The sequence below is a fragment of the Notothenia coriiceps genome, unplaced genomic scaffold (assembly GCF_000735185.1).
Source record: "Notothenia coriiceps isolate Sejong01 unplaced genomic scaffold, NC01 NC01_scaffold00026378, whole genome shotgun sequence".
NCBI classification, from domain to species: Eukaryota; Metazoa; Chordata; class Actinopteri; order Perciformes; family Nototheniidae; genus Notothenia; species Notothenia coriiceps.
Genome location: NW_011359079.1, coordinates 10,255 through 28,915, shown reverse-complemented (window position 1 = coordinate 28,915; position 18,661 = coordinate 10,255). Strand labels below are relative to the sequence as shown.

Genomic DNA, 18,661 nt, shown 5'->3' with positions numbered 1-18,661 from the left:
ACTTTTTTCTCAGAAGAGTCAGAATTCTGAGATTAAAGTCAGAATTCTGACTTTTTTCTCAGAACAAAAAAAAATAAAATTTTGGGAGAAAAAAAATTCTGACTTTTTCCTCAGAATTCTGACTTTAATCTCTCAGAATTCTGAGATTAAAGTCAGAATTCTGAGATTAAAGTCAGAATTCTGAGGAAAAAGTCAGAATTTTTTTTTCTCCCAAAAAAAACGTTTTCTTTTCAAATCCTCCCAAAAAAAAAAATCATGTGGCCCTAATCCTCTTCCGTACATCATTCACCAGGTTATTATTGACTTTTTTTGTGAAAAGCTTGTCATTAATAAATATGCATTCATGACACATTATTTACTTTTTTGGTATTAGGTCAAATAGTATAATTCTTAAATATTGACCTCTACAGAAAGATGTTTCCTATGTGCACAGTATAACGTCTGACAAAGCGCAGAATAGTACAACATTTTGAGCAGCTCCAGGTCCTATAGTTTGCAGGTAATGATGGCATGTAAAATCTACTGTTGACCCGTGTAGTGTTGTTGAGTTAAGTGTGCCCACGGAGGGCTACAATCACGGCCTTCACCACATCTCCGGTGGTGAGGTCACTGCTGGGTAGAGCTCGATGTGGCACGTGGCTAAAGGCAGAGCAACTTCATCTAAAGGCATTTTGAAAATATGCAGTGAGGTTATCCACCAAGCATCTGAAAGCAGGGTTTTCTGTCTCCAGAGAAACGTTATACAGCTCAGAGAATCTGATTTAGCAGTGATGTCAAACAATGCTCTGGGCCAAGGCTCTTAGAGGCTGATATTATTGTTATGCATCTGTTGGAAAAGGCTTTACTCTTGTTTATTTGGTTAGCCTCAGCTAAAAAGATTAAAGGAGAAGGTAGAATGTTTGAGAAATACATGCATTTGTTTGTTTTGCAGAGTAAGATGAGAAGATAGACACAACTGATGTCTTTATGGTGAATATAAGCCAACAGGCTCAGTGGAAAGACTAGATAGAACATTTAGGAAATATGCATACCAGCCACTCTAAAATGTACCTTGTGTTTGTCACTGCAAAACTGTGAGAAAGTGGGGCTTTGAGGTTTTACGGAGAGTTATCTGCCGGGCTAGTTCCTGGCAGTGAGGAGTGACGTTGTGTTGAGGTTTTCTGGCAACCTCAACACAACGTCTGGGTGTTACTTAACAGTTTTTTTAACTTTTGGACAGAGCCATGGTAGCTCGTTTTCTAATTTTCATTCTGTATGCTAAGTTAAGCTAAGGTTAGCATCTATCTTCTCATCTGACTCTCAGCAAAAAAGTGAATGCTGCTCATCCTACTATATCACACTACACCTCTAATTGAGTTTGACAAATATAAACAGATACTCCTCCTGCTTTGACATGCTTGATGAAAACCAGCCCAAGTGCTGATCTAACAGCATGGTAAGAAATGTACTGTCTTGTGTGCAAGATTGGAAATGTTTGCTGAAGTAGGCAGTAAAGCACTATGAAAACAAAATATCAGCAGTGTTCACTCTCTAGTTTAAAGACTATCTCTACAACACATCTTGCACAAGGTCCCTTGAAAAACACACAATATTAAGCACAGATACTGTATATACACAACAAAATCGAACGAAAAGGAAACACTGACCGCTGTTGCGCAGTATGCTGTGCAATTACTTTGTCAACTTGTAGCAGTTACATAACACTTCGTCATCTGCTCAGTGTTGTTCATAGCAAAAAGGTTTATTCTGTTTGATACTGGAATATATACTGTAGGCTTACTTGATCAATACAGTGAATTGGCGATGTATTCTAAGACATGTGGTGCCATATCGTCTCTATGGCCGTGTAAATGTTTCTCTTTCAGATTTACACAACACAATCAGCATCCTACATCTTTGGGAAATTCTGCTTGTTAAGTCTCAAAAGTCCAAGCTATGTGGGTGCAATGTGTTCGTCGTCATGGCTGCACTGGTCCCTGTGATTTCTACTAATCATTTTCCTCAGCAGCTACACCTCATGTCTCTCAGTAGAGAACGCTCTGATTTTATTGACATGTGCAAACCTGTAGGTATTCAAGACCCTGATTACTTGTGCTTTCACATTACCATCGCAATGACATCTGACTGAGTGCGGGGAACGCCATGTATGTTAGAGATGTAACCTGCTGGGGAGGCGGGGGGGGGTATATTGAGCCTATACAGCGCTCTGTGCAACTACGTCACTACATAGTGCAGCTGCAGTGTGGAAAAGATAACATGAAATATCATCCCTTCACTACGGAGACAGTTATTAATAGTTGTTCATTTTGAGTTATTGGCGCTTAGATGAACAGTTTGTGTTTCTAGCGCTCGTCAAACTAGTTGTACCTGTATGTTTCAGTGTATAGTAAGAAGGCAAATAAGTCCTTTGAGGGTAGCTAAAGGAAAAACTGGAATATTTTCTCACCTGACGAAACCTTCCTCCTTTGGCCCCAGTTCAGATTCTCCGTGAACGTCAATTATTTTTGCTCAACACAGTCTGAAAAGTTCGTCATGAGCTAACAGTCTTCGAGAAATGTCCATCTGTGCACTTCACATTTGTTTATTATTAGTGCCGCTTTTTGTGAAACCCACTTCTGGTTCCTCCACCATGTGCTCTTCGACAGTGATCAATGCTAACGCAAAGCATGGAGTGGTCATAACAGAATGGCACTATTGCATTAGATAAGACAATCAAGTTGTTTTTTTGGCACAGTGCACATGATGATTTTTGCTGCTGCCCTGAAGATGGAGGGGATGTGGACGTTCCTTTTTTTCTTTTCTTGGATCTCTGTGCTTGTAAAGTCCGCCTTGACTGACGTAACAATGTCAGGTCTCTTTTCCATATTTATTTTAAGAGGCCATCAGGTTAATACTGAAGAACATGGCTGCCTCAGAGATGTCCATGGTCCATGGTGGGGTGATGTGTGAATGATCCTTTGAACAACAACATACATTCAGGAGGTAAATGTCAGTATTCAGGCCCTGGAGCATAACTTATGATCATCCTTCTTTTAGTTATAGTCCTTTTAATGTTTTTTCCAAGAGCATGTGGCGTCTTCTCCTGATCAGCCTCATCATCTTGATCCTCATACACTCGTGGCATTTATTCAGCAAAAAGGGAACACGTGCTCTTGACTTCCATAACGATGGATCATAAATGAATATGCAAAAGATGTTATATTCTCCTAAACCTGAACTCTTGGTGACCATGTAGCTGTAGCTTGGTTCTAGTGTGCATAATAACAGAAGTACATCTTCTGCAGGGCATGTGTTACAGGTACTTAAATAAGGCTGGGAAACCTATCAATATTCATAAATTATTTGTCATTTAATGGACATCAAGTAGACATTTTAATGCTGGATCTTGCATACATTAAGTAATATGGTGATACATATTGATATCAGAAGAAGGTCTTCTAGTTACTCTGGTGTTTTTCTTCCTCATATTGCCCAGCCTCACACACATCAGTGGCCGTGAGAATGACAAAGAGTTATATTCTGAGCAGCTGCCATGACTGTTGATCCTGGGCCTGCCTTATGCATCGCACCAGACCAACCTCTGGCTTGGGAGTGGAAATGGTTAAAGAAATGACCTCCGCATTGATCACAGAACAAAAGATGACTGAAATAAAGGATGTGCTGTGATGTAGAGGGATGTCAGGGTCTCCTCTCCTTTGCTCGGCGGCCTATATCCCTCATGGAGATACAGGGGGGCAACTTTTTTTTTAGCGAACACTGTGCTCTCATACGATAGAGTCTTTGATCTCGGAGCCTAGCCTCACTCTGGGCCGGGGGCAGGTCGGGGAATACTCCACGTGGCTCTCCTTCACATTGAGCGGCCGCCTGTCGGAGGCCTCGGAGAAGCTCTTGCTGTTGTCGGGCGAGGACTCGTGCGTGGGCGTGCTGCAGATGTAGTTGTCGTTTAACGTCTGGTAGCCCTTGTGATCAGAAGTGGAAACGGGGATGGTGCTACCGTTTAGGGGTAAGCTCTCAGCGGGCTTTCCCACAATCCTCGGCTTCTTCTGCTGCATGTTAGGGCACTCGCCTTGCTTCAGCATGGACTTCATGTGGTCTCGGTTCCTGTAGATGACGAACAGGGAGAAGACCACGAGGGAGAAGGCCAGCAGGCCGCACACCACGATCAGCTCGTTCCAGTACGTCTTGGTGTGGAGGACCTGCCCCGAGCGAGCCTCGCCCGGCAGGATGATGCTCTCCTCTTGCTCAATGTGCGGTGTGCGCGAGTGACCAATCAGAGTGGTGCTCTCCTGGCGAGGCTCCGCCCTCACACAGTAGTTGGCCAACAGCTGGCGGAAACCCTCCTCTTCGGACCAGCACTCGTAGGTCTCCACCCTGTCGGCCTGCGCCACCACCACCAGGTTTCCCTCTGGAGTGGCGTACAGGAACTGGCTGGCCGCGTCACTGTAGCTCCACCTCCTCTGCGCCAGGTTGGACCGCGACTTACAGGGCAGGACTTTGAAAGTGTTGATTGGGAGTGTGATGAGCTTGCATTGGGAGCCACCTATAAATACGTATGAAAAAAGGAGACAATATAGCTTTAAATGACCTAAAGTTTCAGTTCATTAAACCGTAAGGAACAGTTCAAATCTTGACCCTTTTCACATTTGTCCATTTAAAGGCTAGAGCCAAAACAGCGTTACAAGTCTTGCTCGGTCCAGAGGTAACACAACCTGCCTACTAGCACCTTTAAAGCTCACAAATAAACATGTTGTACTTTGTTTAACATCAAATCTTACCACCTGGGGTACCGGCAGTTTTAAAAGATGGAACTATTTATTGAGTTTATATTTCCCATAGGTGCTAATTAAAAATATCACACACTATCAGGGGAGGTAGAGCACTCTGTCAGTCATTTTAAAGGAGGCAGACTCAAATACAGCAGTCACAGATTTCCTCATGTGCCCGGCCTATTTTTGTTTTATAAAATAACAAATAAACACATTTTCCTCATAAAGAATCTGTGTGTTATTTTTTTTTAGATGAGAGAGAAAGAGATTTTTGTGGATAAGGAATTATTTACTGTATTAAACAGTATATATATGACTGCATATTAAGATGATGATTCAAGTGAATAGTTACACCGAGAAGTGTTTGCTTTTACCTGCACTCATACAAATAAGCTAATATTTGTGTTGTTGTGGTGTCCAGTAGGTAAAAACACTTTAATTACAGAGCACTACACAAAGAGCGCCCACTCACGAGAAGCGGCTGGTCGGGCAGCTCTGGCGCTGGGGATCGTCCGGTTACAGATCGCTGATGTGTCCGCCTCCTCCACATCCTGCTGCCAGTGACTGAGACAACACACACCACAAAAACAACAGTGTGAGGGATGGCAGCTGTAATGAGAGGAACCTGCTGCAGTTGTTTAACCCTCTGTAAGTCTGTCATTGTTTCACCTGAAGTACAGCTCCATCAGCATGACGAAGAAAACAATCTTCTTTTAAAAGCTTGCTTGTCAACAAAATCAATAGGAACTTTGCATGCATTTTCTAACCTGAAAAGGAGGTTTTAATACTTGTTCTTAAAAATGTGTCAATGTGAATGTTGACAGAGGAAAAAAAGCTTTTCCAAATATTCCTCAATTTGGAACCAAATGCCATTGAAATGTCAACGCCTGAATGCAGTGCACTGGTGAAAGGCAAGGAAGTTGAATTTATAACTTGCAACTAAATCACCTAAAGAAATAAACAACTAGAATACCTTTCTAGAAAAGATGGATGTACTCTCAAAGCTGGAAGTTGAAATGAATTGACTTCAAAGCAGAGATGAGTACTAACAATCTTCACTTTAAAGGTCACCTATCATGCTATTTTTAGGCAATAGCATAGGTCTCAGATATATACAAATATATAAAAAACATGTCTATGAAGTGTTTTGCTCAGGAAAATAGCCCAAAGCAGATCTGTCAGCCCCATAAAGCTATTGTGATGAGCAATGAGAACACTGAGGTGCTGGCTCCATCGCAGGGTCTGAGATTCTGCCGACAGATCTCTGGGCGGTGGATGAAACACCATATCATGGATTATCAAGCATTCTTTCTGAAACAGTATGGAGCTCAAAGGCTTTCTCTCTTGCCGGTTATACCACAAGGTGAGTTCCTTTTTATTTCCTGCTTCTTCACACACATGCTCTCCAGTACAGGTTAGCTCTGAGTGTTAGCGATGCTAATGTGAACACACCGACCATATTACGTCCAAAACAGTCGGGCATTGTTTCTGATAGCAACTTTCTGATTGGGCCGTGGGCGTAAAGCCAGCATACATTTCCGATAATACGCCATATCGGACGCAAATCTTGATCAGCTCCGTTGTAGCCCCGTTTTTAGATTTGGGTACGGAGGAAAAGAGAGAGGGTTTTATTTTCTGACGCTGCGTGAGTTCCCTGACTCACCGGGGACACATATTTATGTATAAAAGACATCAAAAAGTACATTTTGCATTCTAGGTTCCCTTTAAGTAAAAGCGCAAATGCTCCTATGAAAAGTAAAAATTCAAAGAAAAGCACCTGGTCTATAAACTACTCAAAGTAAAAGATACTTTTTGTTTTAATACAGAGGGCCAGATACATTTAGAAGTCTATTTCAGGCAAGATAAGTCAAGTCTGGAGTCCTTGGTCAAGTCTAAATCTATTAGAGTGCCATAATGGAGGAATACACAAACAATGAGCAAAGGAAGATGGAAAAAATCTGTGTCTGTGTGTGAGCGCTCACCTGTCAGGTGGAGCCATCCTGACGTCCCGGCACAGCCGCCCGGTCCAGGCGCAGTATGGGTCTCGGGACAACACACACTCTCCACAGCTCAGGTAGTTGGAGCAGTTTGCCACAGGAACCTCCACCAGCCCAGAGTTTGACGACACAAACAACAGACCCTGCGGATGAGACAAACACATGTGATACTCATTCCTCATCACAAAGGTTAAAGGGCTGAACAGAGCGTATGCTTTGGGTTACTTATCCTGATTTCAAAAGGACAAACCATGCCAAAATAATTACTCAAGACAAACAGAAGAATAAAACCTAAACAAAGTACTAACTCTGGCCAGCTGTTCTCTTACTTGATGCCAGCCAAGTCATTTGATTGTGATCAAAAACATATGGCAGCGGTGCTCAAGTGGTCTCTACAGAGCATTGTCATTTACTTCATTATATCAACCTCACTTTTAACTCATTATGTATCATTGTGCTGAAGGGCTATTATCCAGAAATGCATTTGCTCCATGAACGTGATGCTGACATACATTACACCACCCTGTTCCCAAAACGGCAGACTATATTTAGGCTATGTTATCTACCAGTATATAAGATATACATCATGTGGATCACGTCTGTCCCTCATATCCCTATTTGGAGCTAAGAATATACTCACAAAAGTATCTTGGACTATATTAGAATTACATAATCTTAGATAAGATTGCTGTTTGGCTGCCATTATGTAATAAAAGAGAGAAAGGTAATGAAATGCAGCTCCGGGGAAAATGCCAGGGAGGATCAGAAACTAAGAACTCGCTACAGCTTCCAGGAAAACTCAATGGACCGGCCGCTGTGGAAAGAAAATTCCTGTAGCCAGCTCCGGTAAATCCAGCTCCTCCGCAATTTTATTACTTGAGAGTTTACGTGTAGAAAAGGTAAACAGAACATTAAAAATGAACTGACACAAACCAGTATGACAACAATGATTATAGATTAGTATTAGGAGGTGAGATTTACCCTCTGAGGATCGAGTTCGATGTGTTGCACAGGCTGAGGCTCAGGAAACAGAATCATCTCCTCTATGATGTGCATTTTATCGTTGGCATTGATGGCTTTATGGAGCTTTCCATCATCTGGGAGACACAGGGGACAAGTAGAAGAGACTTATACTGTAGGCAGGGGACAGCTTGAAGGGGAAGGAAGCCATTTTCTACTGTTGTGAAATCACAGTTTAAGTTTGAGCATACTGGGAGAATACCTTGTCATGTTATTTTTCTTTTTGATGATTTAAGGAAAGACCCACAAATAATAAATAAGTAGTTGTGTAATGAGCCGCACCTGTTCCGATGAAGAGCACGTCGTAGGCCCTCTCCATGCCTTGGATCTTGTGCACGGCGATCTGTGTGTAGCGGACGTTGCGTTTCAGCAGCAGGGGGGCGCTGCGGATCACACTGTCCATCAGGAAATGGTCCTTGACGAAGTTTAGTACTTTGTCGGGCATGTGCAAGGACGACTGGATACCCATTTGCCTGGCGTGGTTGGTTACACACTGTAAGGGAGGAAATTAGAAATGAAATATGAATTATGAATTCCAGGTTTACTGCTTATCCCAGTAGACCTAGAAGTATAAATCACGAGACAAGATAGTGTCTGGTTTTACTTATGAAGTACATTAAGATTGGAGTGAGGTATCATTGGAAACAAAGAATAGATACATGGTTTTGTACGATAGCAGACCTTGAAACTGCTGCATTGACTAAGATAAGCTTGTCAACGTGTTTTTCTAAGCAAATATCTACTAGTTTGAAGCTTTTAGGCATTTGTTTTGCCCCAGGAACTTATGAAGAGTTAACTGTCAGCAAGAAGGCAGATTTGGAAAATTAAAGGAGAACATCTGCTTTAAATCAACCCGTTGAACAGCCCTCCGTAACAACCAGAAATGTTTTGTTGGAGACTGCAGCATACATTTTTTGCAAATGTGATAACAAAATAGATATTTGACACGGTAAACATGTGACTCAATAGAATCTGATGCTAGTTGAAAGATCAAATGCACAGACTGAACCAAAAGAAGCTGAATTGCATGTTTTTCACAGGGTATTTCGTGCTCCACTCACCGCCCCGGGCCGTGGTTCTGGCACTGGATGGTTGTAGGTGTACCACTGCTGTGTCTCCCTGTTGACCTCTCGGTAGCGCCCGCTGAAGGCTCTCTCCACCTGGGCCATGGTGAAAGCACACACTGCCGAGCTGCCTGATGCTCCTTTATACCTGTGGCAACATAAGACATGTATTTTACTTCTGTTTCAATGCAACCCTTTTTATTCACCGAATCCCTGCTTTCTGCAGTTGTCATTCTTTACCTGGCAGCTAGAGTGGGCACTTGAATGATTCCCGTATTACAACCTTTATTTTGTTGATACATTAATTAGACATTGGGGTTGCATGGGCTTGTGTTTGAGCTTCTTACAGCTGCTCGAAATTCAGAGGAGCCAAGTTGGAAAAAGGCAACTAGCCAAGTTTCCGTGCAGATATCAAATCAAATCTGGCTCAACATGGTGTGTGTGAGCTGTATCTGTGTGTTTGTGTATAAACATAAACGGTGACAGCTCCATAACTCAGATTCATCACATGTATGTCAACGTTAAGGGATCCTCCTCTCGTTTCTTACCACTGGGAGGTGAAGACGCCATAGAAGACGGTGCTCTCCCAGCTGTCTCCCATGGGCTTCAGGACAAACATGTCCTGGATGATGTTGAAGGGGAAGCCGTCGTCCGGGAGGGAGCAGAGGAGCTGGGCCTTCAGGAAGGTCGTCCATTTCTTCTGCAGCACTCGCTCGCCGCCTCTATCACCCTGCAGACAGATCAAGTGTGTTATAGTATGTAACAGAAGACTTTATGTAAAAACAAAGAAGAAGGCTCAAGGAACAAAAACATCTTAGTTTTAAGGCGAGACACTTTCTCCATTCAGCAGATTGATGATGAAACATTCGAGCGTCAAACTCTTCTCATACGTACTTAAGCTAGACTTAAAGGGGACCTATCATGCAAAATGCACTTTTGTACGTCTTGTATACATGAATATGTGTCCCCGGTGTTCCAGGGAACTCACCAAGTGTCAGAAAACACAACCCTCTCTATTTTCCTCCATACCCAAATCTCTTAAAAAGGGGCTGCAACGGATCTGATACAGACTGATCCAGATTTGAACACTTCTATGACGTCACAGAAGTGGCGCTACGGCTATTGGGCCAACTCCACCAATCACATGGACACGGACATTGCCGTTGGAAAGCGCTGGAGACGCTGTAGTACATATACCAGGCCTGTAGGTGGTGCTGTTCTCACAGAATCAGCCCATGCAAAGACAGTGTTAAATTGAGCGAAATGAGGAATGGCTAAAATGCACGATCTGTTTGGTATTTTGAAAAATAAAAAGTATAAATATGCCTTATATAGGTATGGTCCTACACTATATTATTCAAAAATAGCATGATAGGTCCACTTTAAACATCCCAAAGAAATCTGTCAATAAGCAAACTTATGTTTTAGTGGAGCAGGATTAGATATGGTGTATTTATCTAGCAGTTAGAGGGGTTAGAAAAGACCTGCAGATGCAATCCCTCGTCTCTGCTTCAGATGGTGCTGTTGTGATCAAATAAGGAAGTCAGAAAGTGATATTGGGGCAGCAAAGACCCTTTTTGGGGAAATAAACCGGACAAATAAAAACCAGGACTTTTAATGCAGCTCCCAGTATTTCAATCCTTTCCTGTGGTGTTGCATTTGTACCAAACTACAAAAGGACATTTCCCCATAAAATGTGGGAAATAAAAGCTTAAATGAAAAAAGGATGCCTTAGCACTCTTTGAAGTAGAGGAGGCAGTGAAATGGAAAACAAACAATGGTTAGTTATTAATTACAGCTTTGAAATCAGCATCAGTGGTTCTCTCCTCTGTTCTCCTCCGGGAAACAGAGGAGGCATTCACTCCTTTTAAGCTGTCACTAAAAATAAAGATAAACAGTTATCAGACTGCTCTGCTTGGACTGGCAATTATCAAAGATCTGTAAACACACACCGAAAGAAACTCCTCCCAAGTACAGCTCGCAAGCTGAAAAACACGGGAGGAGGAGGTGGAAGAGCATGTGGTCTCGCCCAATCTCAAGACAGTTTCCTGCCTCAGATCCAAAACACCACCAGAAGGAACTCCTTATAACAGGAGAGAATGACCCGTGAGGAGACGATACAACTCAAAACTATCAGTGGTGTAATGAAGTGAAGTACATTTACTCAAGTATTGTATTTAAGTACGATTTTGGAGTACTTGTACTTTGCTTGACGATACTTTATACTTCTCCAATGTTGTACTTTTTACTCCACTACATATATTTGACAACATTAGTTACTAGTTAGTTTAAAGATTCAGCTTATTGGCTAAAACGAAATACAAACAAACTAATAAATAAACTATGATATACAGTATAACTATAGGTTAGAGATATTGAGCGCTAGTATGTAAATTACTTAAATTAGCTCCACCTTTACCAGCTGTGATGAACACATTACTATTATGCAAAATCCCCTTGTTCCTGTCTTTTCTACATCAACATGTGTCCCCTCTGTGTAAAGAGACTCTGGAAGCTTCAGGAAAAAAGATTCTCTCTCTTTTTGTCCTGATCCATTTATATAAAAACATGTCTGAAAATGAGCTGATCAGATTTTGGCCACTTTGTGACGTCATAAAGTTTTGTTGTCTTGTGTAACCATTAGCCAATCACCAACCAAGGTAACCCACCCCCCCCTCCCCCCCCTTATCATCTGAATCTCCTCCTAGAGCAGGGGTTCCCAAAGTAGGGGTCGCGAGATGATTACAAAATAAAAATGGAAAATAAAAAAAATAAAAATTATTATTAATAATAACGTTTGCATAGACATTTTCAGGGGCGGACTAGCCATAAAAAACACTCATGGATGACAATGACACTCCGCGAGAGTGCGGAAAACTGAAATTAATTCACTAGCACCCCGGCTCAGATGATTGGTCGTGCTTTTTACAGCGCTACGGCTACCACAGATGGATCTTTTGTCAAAGCACTTCAGATATTCATTGCTATCGGGATGTTAAGAGCATTCCATGGAATATAACTAAAAGTGTATCTCGAGCCGGTTTCTCAAACTTACCTACCCCACCTTTAAGTTGTTTCCATAACAATACTTTTGTACTTTTACTTAAGATTTCAAATGGGCCTTTTACTTGTAACAGAGTATTTTTACACTGTAGTATTTCTACTTTTACTTAAGTGAAATAGCCGAAATATCATCAGCACGAGTCTACAAAACAACTCCTCCATGACAGCACAGAAGTGAATGACCCGTGAGGAAATGAAAAACATGCTAAAACTATAACTCTCCCTGTTTTCTCCTCTGTGTTGTTACACATAAACGATCTTGTTGCTCAACGCTGAGGTGAAAGCTCGTGGGGCCGATAGATGCACGGCCTGAGAGCCAATTACTAGTCTGTGGTAGTAGCCCTTCCTCATAATGAGGAGACCACATTCCTGCTCTCAGCTGTCCTCTGCGCAGCTACTCTCAATCGCATCGACCACACCCCCGATAGCTTCTCTACAAAAACACAGTCGCTATTTTGTTCTGCATTACACCTCTCTTATATTTGATCTGCATTCAAGCATTACAGATTCCTTATAGATGAAAAGAAGGTAAAGAAAGTAGTGCCACACTGCGTTGATAATCTGCTTGCTTTCCTCAGTCAGTGTGCACACCTGAATAAACAAAAGAAAGAGGGAGCAGAAGAAGGGAGGGGGACAGATAGGAAAGAGGGGGAGAAAAAACTACTTCGGAAGCAGAATTACTCGGAAAACCCAAGTTAAACATTAGTGAGGCCAGCAGGAGGAAACTGAAATGCCTTTGATATCTCACGAGAGAAACATGGCTTCTTTAAAACGTCTGGCAAGATGAACATATTCAAAATATTACAGATATCAAAATAAAAGCACATTAACATGTTTGGCCTTAGGGTATGTAAACAGAGAGCATGCTTTCTGTCAGTCTGCAAGAGTGTGTTATACCAAACAGGGAGGGGCCTTCATACCGCCCGTTACCTAATCTACACAGGGTGTGTGTTCAGATATGAGACACTATTCTGAGGAAAATAATAAGATGAATATGTTAATAGGTGGGGATGTGAGCCTGCAGCAATAGGGCGGGCTTCTCAAAAACATTTGAGGCTTTCATATTGGTCTGATGGGACGAAAAGACACTGAGATGTGGCAGGTGCATGCGGCTGTTCTGAAAACAACAGGAAATGAGTTACTGTAGCTGGTCGCTGATTTGTCTCGCTCACCAATAAGATCTGCAGCAGCAGCAGCAGCTCTTAAAGGCAATTACAGTGCTTTAAAACCCTTGGAGCCTGATTGGAGCAATTTGCATCTCCTTCTGTGAGTCATATAACTCAGTGAGATCTAAAAACACAGACATGATTATGCATATTTTTGGATTCAGTGTGACTTACATATCTATATCGCTGATGCCCATCACACACAAACATCTATAAATCACCCTAAGAATTGTTAAAAGATGCCTCTTACAACCCCAGAATTTGCCTGAAAATCATCCTGTTATTTTAAGTTTCCTTTAATATCAAAGTAATCCAGTTATAGCTTTCTGTACCTCCAAAGGTATGTTGCAATCAGAAACTACTGATGCACTATTTTCAACATAAATTAAATGGTACCAAAATGGTAACAAATGTTATACACGGAGCTTAGTTGTAGCTCATAGCATAAAAGCTGTTAACATCCCCAAAAGCATCATGGGAACTGTAGTTCCATGTTGAGCGTCAGTTAAAGTGACTTTTTTCTGTCTGAGGGGGGTAGCACAGTGTCAGATTTAAAAAAGATCTAGTCTAATGCGTGTTTCACAAAAATAAGAACTGACTTATTAAAAGCCTAAGAAGTTATACAAGCTATATTTAAATTACAAGCAATGTTTCCATGGTTACAATTTGTGACACTTGTCCTTTAAGTCTTAATATACCCCAAATCCCTGGAAAATGAGTCCTTCTTAAGTCTATCTTAAAACCAGCAGCAGTTCTATGATATCGGTTGCTTGCATGCATAGAAAAGGGTGTTTGCAAGGCGTTCATTTGCACATCCTTACAAACTACAAGAGCATTTATCTTAGTAGGAAGTGGACAGCGGTTGGAAGTCCTAAGCCTCATCTCAAAGATTTGTTCATGTTCGTGAGAATTACCCGAGTAAATTGGTGATCAAACCACCTGCTTCCTACTGTACTGCCTCTGAACAGCGTCTGAAAAGATTCCTGTCAGGGGAACGAGTGCTTCTGCATTCCAGAGAAATAAAGGCGCTTTATATTGCAGAGAAAGCCATTCTTCCGTCTCTATTGCAGCAAGTTGCCACAGTCTGGGGGCTTTCTGTCAATGATTTCCATATATAGAACCCAGGAGGAGCTCTGCCGGCTGAGAGAGGTGTCGCAGCTCCGAGTGCCAGAGTTCTGCAGGACGAAGTCATTAAGCTGTCACTTAAGATTACATGCTGCCCCCGTGATTACTCACATCACTGCCTCCACGAACAAGAGGCAACAGTCAGGCACGGATGCTGAGTGCATTTATAGCGGGCGGCCGTTTAATTGATCTGATCTCAGGTAGGGCTGCTCGATTATGGCAAAAATCATAATCTCGATTATTTGGGTCAATAATTGATATCACGATTATTAAAAACGATTATCCATTTACTTTGAAAACATCCATTTATTTTTCGGAGACAAAAAATATGAACAGTATGTTTTTAACAGTTGATTAGCCTGAACTTTAAGCANTTATTTCAAGGGCTCTTATCGAACATATACACAAGTTATTGAGCCGTTTCCGCTCTACATCCTGAACTCCTCCCTTCGATGCAATGCACTTCCGTTTTGCCAAAACGGAAGTGCATTGCATCGAAGGGAGGAGTTCAGGATGTAGAGCGGAAACGGCTCAATAACTTGTGTATATGTTCGATAAGAGCCCTTGAAATAAAGGTATTATCAGTATTATCTGCGTTTGGGTCCTTCCTGCTTCACTCCTCGTATCACAAACGTAACAAAATCCACCTATGAGTGTTCTCAAAGCTCATGTTACATCAGACAAAGTGTAGAAAATAGCTATTATCAATTTTACAGGTGATAAAGTGCGGTTCTATTTCTTGGCAGTAACTTCCTGGGATCTCCAGACAATCAGCAGAAACCTGCAGAGGCCAAAAAAAGGCACATTAACCTAAAAGTCTATATTTTTTAAAGCTAACAATAACTGTTAATAAATTAGCTTTGATTCAGCAGCTTTTGTGTCTTTTTTGGGTGGAAGGTTACAGACTATTGCATGAACTCCAAGCACTGTGTGTAAAATGTGCTTTTAGGATTGTATTTTCATATGAAACTATTTACAACCATATCTTAGCCAATCAGAGGCCAATTATTTAGCTCTAAAAAAAAAAAAATGTATTACACTTTTCATGTAGACACATATAGCATCATACTGTCAGGTGAACATGCACACAAGAAGCAGTCATAAAAGTCAAATGATTCAAGCAGCATACTGTACGGTACCGACTTCAAAGCATGAATGATTTTATCCTTCTGTGCAATTAAACCTTTAGTGTCAATATAGAAATATATAGACATGTGGTATTCAAATTACGATTGTGCTACTAAATATTTACGAATACATCAAATGTAATTAGCATTGGGCAAAGCTGATTCAAAACGCAGCAGAGTGAGACACATTTTAGGGGGATTACAGCAATCTAATCTGTTATAGTTGATGTACCTCCTTCTCCATCATGATTTAAGTATTCGAGACGGCTCTGTGATAAACATTGTGTACACAGTGGGAGCTGGTTTCATGTTTTATGACATCCAGCACTCTGCTTCATTATCTAAGTGGTCGCAGCAGAGCAGTGTCACAGATTTATGCTTTTCAGAAACCATCATAACTAAAACACTGTACTGTCTTCACCTTCAGCGCGATGAAACTATAATACCTGCCTCTGGTTATATTCATCGTCCACAAGATCGGCAAGTCTGGCTTTATTACATTTTCAAAAGTGTGATTCAGATGGGGGAATAATGTGATGATGAAGTGAGAAAAGGCCGAAATACAGGAGGATAGTGCTATGTAAGTGGATTTAGGACACCCTGAGGAACTAAATCCTTATCACAGCAGCAGTCTGGAGGAGGTACAATCTGGGGAAATGGGTTTCACGACACTCAGGGACTACTTTATCCCCGGGGTCAAAATGTAGTTTTTTTAACCTTGTTTTCTAGCAGTGGACATGCAGACTCACACCTGAGCTGCGGAGCACAACCATAGAGTTACACTGTTGGGGACTGACCTCGTAATAAGGGGGTAGCATAGCTCGGTTGTGTGTGTGGTGAAGTGTTGGATCTTAAAGAGACCACCAAGGTTGGAACTAAATGTACCAGATCCATATTTGACCCTTGTGGTCTTTGACTTGAAGACCATTTTCAATAATATACATTGACAGCTTTTATTTGACCTATACCTCTATACCACACAGTAGCTAACTGGATTTCTAATGTGCAAATGTTTAAATAGGATTTGACTTTTCTTCAATTAAATAACCGCACTCTAGCTTGCTGTGGAGTAATGTTAAGCCATATTTAACATGTAAAGCAAATTTGCACTTTAACACTTGACTATTCAACATCATAAATAGCGTGGCATCAGCTCTGCTACAACAATGCATGTTCATGCAGCGCTGCTCCCCTATCTCAACAGATCCAGCAGAGAAGGCATAAAGAGACGAGGCTTCTTGTATGAATTTAATTAGACGAGCTGACTTGCCTTTTCTTTGCATTCTGCGTCTCTCATTACCACTGAGCTCCTCTCTTGGTCTGATTTAAGAAAACTTGCCAGAACCCACAGTCAGTCTGTTGGGCCTTATGCTGGGATTTAAGGGAGATCTAGTCCAAGCTGTAAGCAGAGTATCGTGGATGATAGCGGATAAGGTTTGAATTTTCTTGAATTTAAGCAACTTGCTGATGGTGCATTTGTTCCTCATTACTATTCAGCTTTTCAGCTTCTTCCCCTGGAATCTGAGATGGAAAAAGGCTACACTGATGACTTAATTATACGCCCTGTAATCTGAGAACTGAGAAAAAACTCACTGGATTTCAGTAAGTAGACACATAGCTTATTGACTAAAAATAGGCTGAGCTGTAGCTTAAAAATGTTATAAAACATCTGCAATATGCACTTTGTGCTTGAACACGACAGTCATAAAAATGTGTACTTCATGACAATGGTATGAAAGCTTTTTCACTTCAAAAGGCCTTTAAATCTTTATTTGAGACATAACTTCAACAGTGCTTTTAAAACTGGCTCAACAAATAGGGGACACCCATGACCAAACAATTGATCTGCTTTCTAAAAAGAATCCGATTCACTTGTTCAGTTAGAATAACATAAAAAATACATTGATGTGTGCTTCCCTCTAGTGGTCATACAATGCCACTGGGGTGTTGTTCTGTCTGCTGGCACCTATGGCTGGCACACTTCTATTTACAGTCAATTTGGCAGACTCCAGTGTTACACAACCCAGACAGACAGAAGACAGATGAATCGTTTCCTAAACCACACGTTGTGTTGGCAGGATGTTATGTCTCATGTTATTTATGGAAAATAGGACTTTAAATAAGAGATATTCTGTACAACTCTTCCACTAACATTTAACCATTTAAAGTGGACCTATCATGCTATATTTGAATAATATAGTGTAGAACCATACCTATATAAGGCATATTTTTCAAAATACCAAACAGATCATGCATTTTAGCCATTCCTCATTTCGCTCAATTTAACACTGTCTTTTCATGGGCTGATTCTGTGAGAACAGCACCATCTACAGGCCTGGCATATGTACTACAGCGTCTCCAGCGCTTTCGAACGGCAATGTCCGTGGCTGTCTCCTCCTGATTGGTGGAGTTGGCCCAATAGCCGTAGCCCCATTTCTGTGGACGTCACAGAAGTGTTCAAAATTTTTTCTGTATCAGTCTGTATAGACCCCTTTGCAGCCCCGTTTTTAGAGATTTGTGGTATGGAGGAATATAGGGGTTGTGTTTTCTGACTTTGGTGAGTTCCCTGGACACCGAACACATATTCATGTATAAAGAGACGTCAACAGTGCATTTTGCATGTATAGTCTATTTTTTACTGTTTGATTGTCATCAATTGGTTTGTTCTTAAAAGTCTGGAAAGGTCTTAATCAAGCCAATAAATATGTAAATTATAGTCTTGTTTCAGTTGTGATAAGTTTTTTTTAGGTTGCCATATTAGGGTGTCTGGCTGCTACTGACCCTGATTGATCTGGATAGCAATCTCTGCAGGAGCCGACTGAATTTGTCTGCTAGTACTTGGTGCCCGTATTATATTTCCGTGGGGTGTATCATTTTATGACGAGACCGTGGCAGAGCCTGACATTGATGTAAATGATCATGAGTGCGTACGGTGGCTGTGAAGTGCGCACATCACGTTGTCCTGTATTATATTCACATGTGAGAGCTTCATTTCACGATGATCGTGTATGGTATAAGTCTATGGGCAATCCTCTTGAATGTTTAATTTATAATCATGTTCTTGTATTGTCCTTGTTCTATCTATGACCTTTAGTTTTTTGTTTGTTGGTGTAGTTTTCTGTTTAGATCATTATATCTCTAATATGTTTGGCTATTGTTTTATTGGTTTGTGTTTTCTTGGCAGATCAGTGAGTGTTACTGCCAAGCGCTATTTTTTAATATAAACTAGCATGGCTAATGCCATCAAATTGGGATAGCTGCGAGTATTGCTAGCAGGTTAAAATATGTGTTTCGTTGTTGCAATTATAGGAAGGTTCGAGGTTTTGTGAGACG

The 18,661-nt window shown here is 41.3% G+C and overlaps 1 protein-coding gene across 1 annotated transcript in view; it reads right to left on the bottom strand.

Annotated features, from left to right (window-relative positions):
- Positions 1–3,030: 3,030 nt before the first annotated feature.
- The window catches only part of LOC104956800 (semaphorin-4B-like), a 17,702-nt gene continuing 2,071 nt past the window's right edge, over positions 3,031–18,661 (bottom strand). Inside the window, exons 3-9 of the mRNA XM_010784342.1 lie at positions 9,396–9,577; positions 8,845–8,995; positions 8,066–8,276; positions 7,745–7,860; positions 6,749–6,906; positions 5,239–5,330; positions 3,031–4,540 (exon numbers count right to left, since the gene is read on the bottom strand). Of these exons, the coding sequence (XP_010782644.1) occupies positions 3,765–4,540; positions 5,239–5,330; positions 6,749–6,906; positions 7,745–7,860; positions 8,066–8,276; positions 8,845–8,995; positions 9,396–9,577 (1,686 nt within the window). The 3' untranslated portion in view covers positions 3,031–3,764. The remainder of the gene's footprint in view (positions 4,541–5,238; positions 5,331–6,748; positions 6,907–7,744; positions 7,861–8,065; positions 8,277–8,844; positions 8,996–9,395; positions 9,578–18,661) is intronic.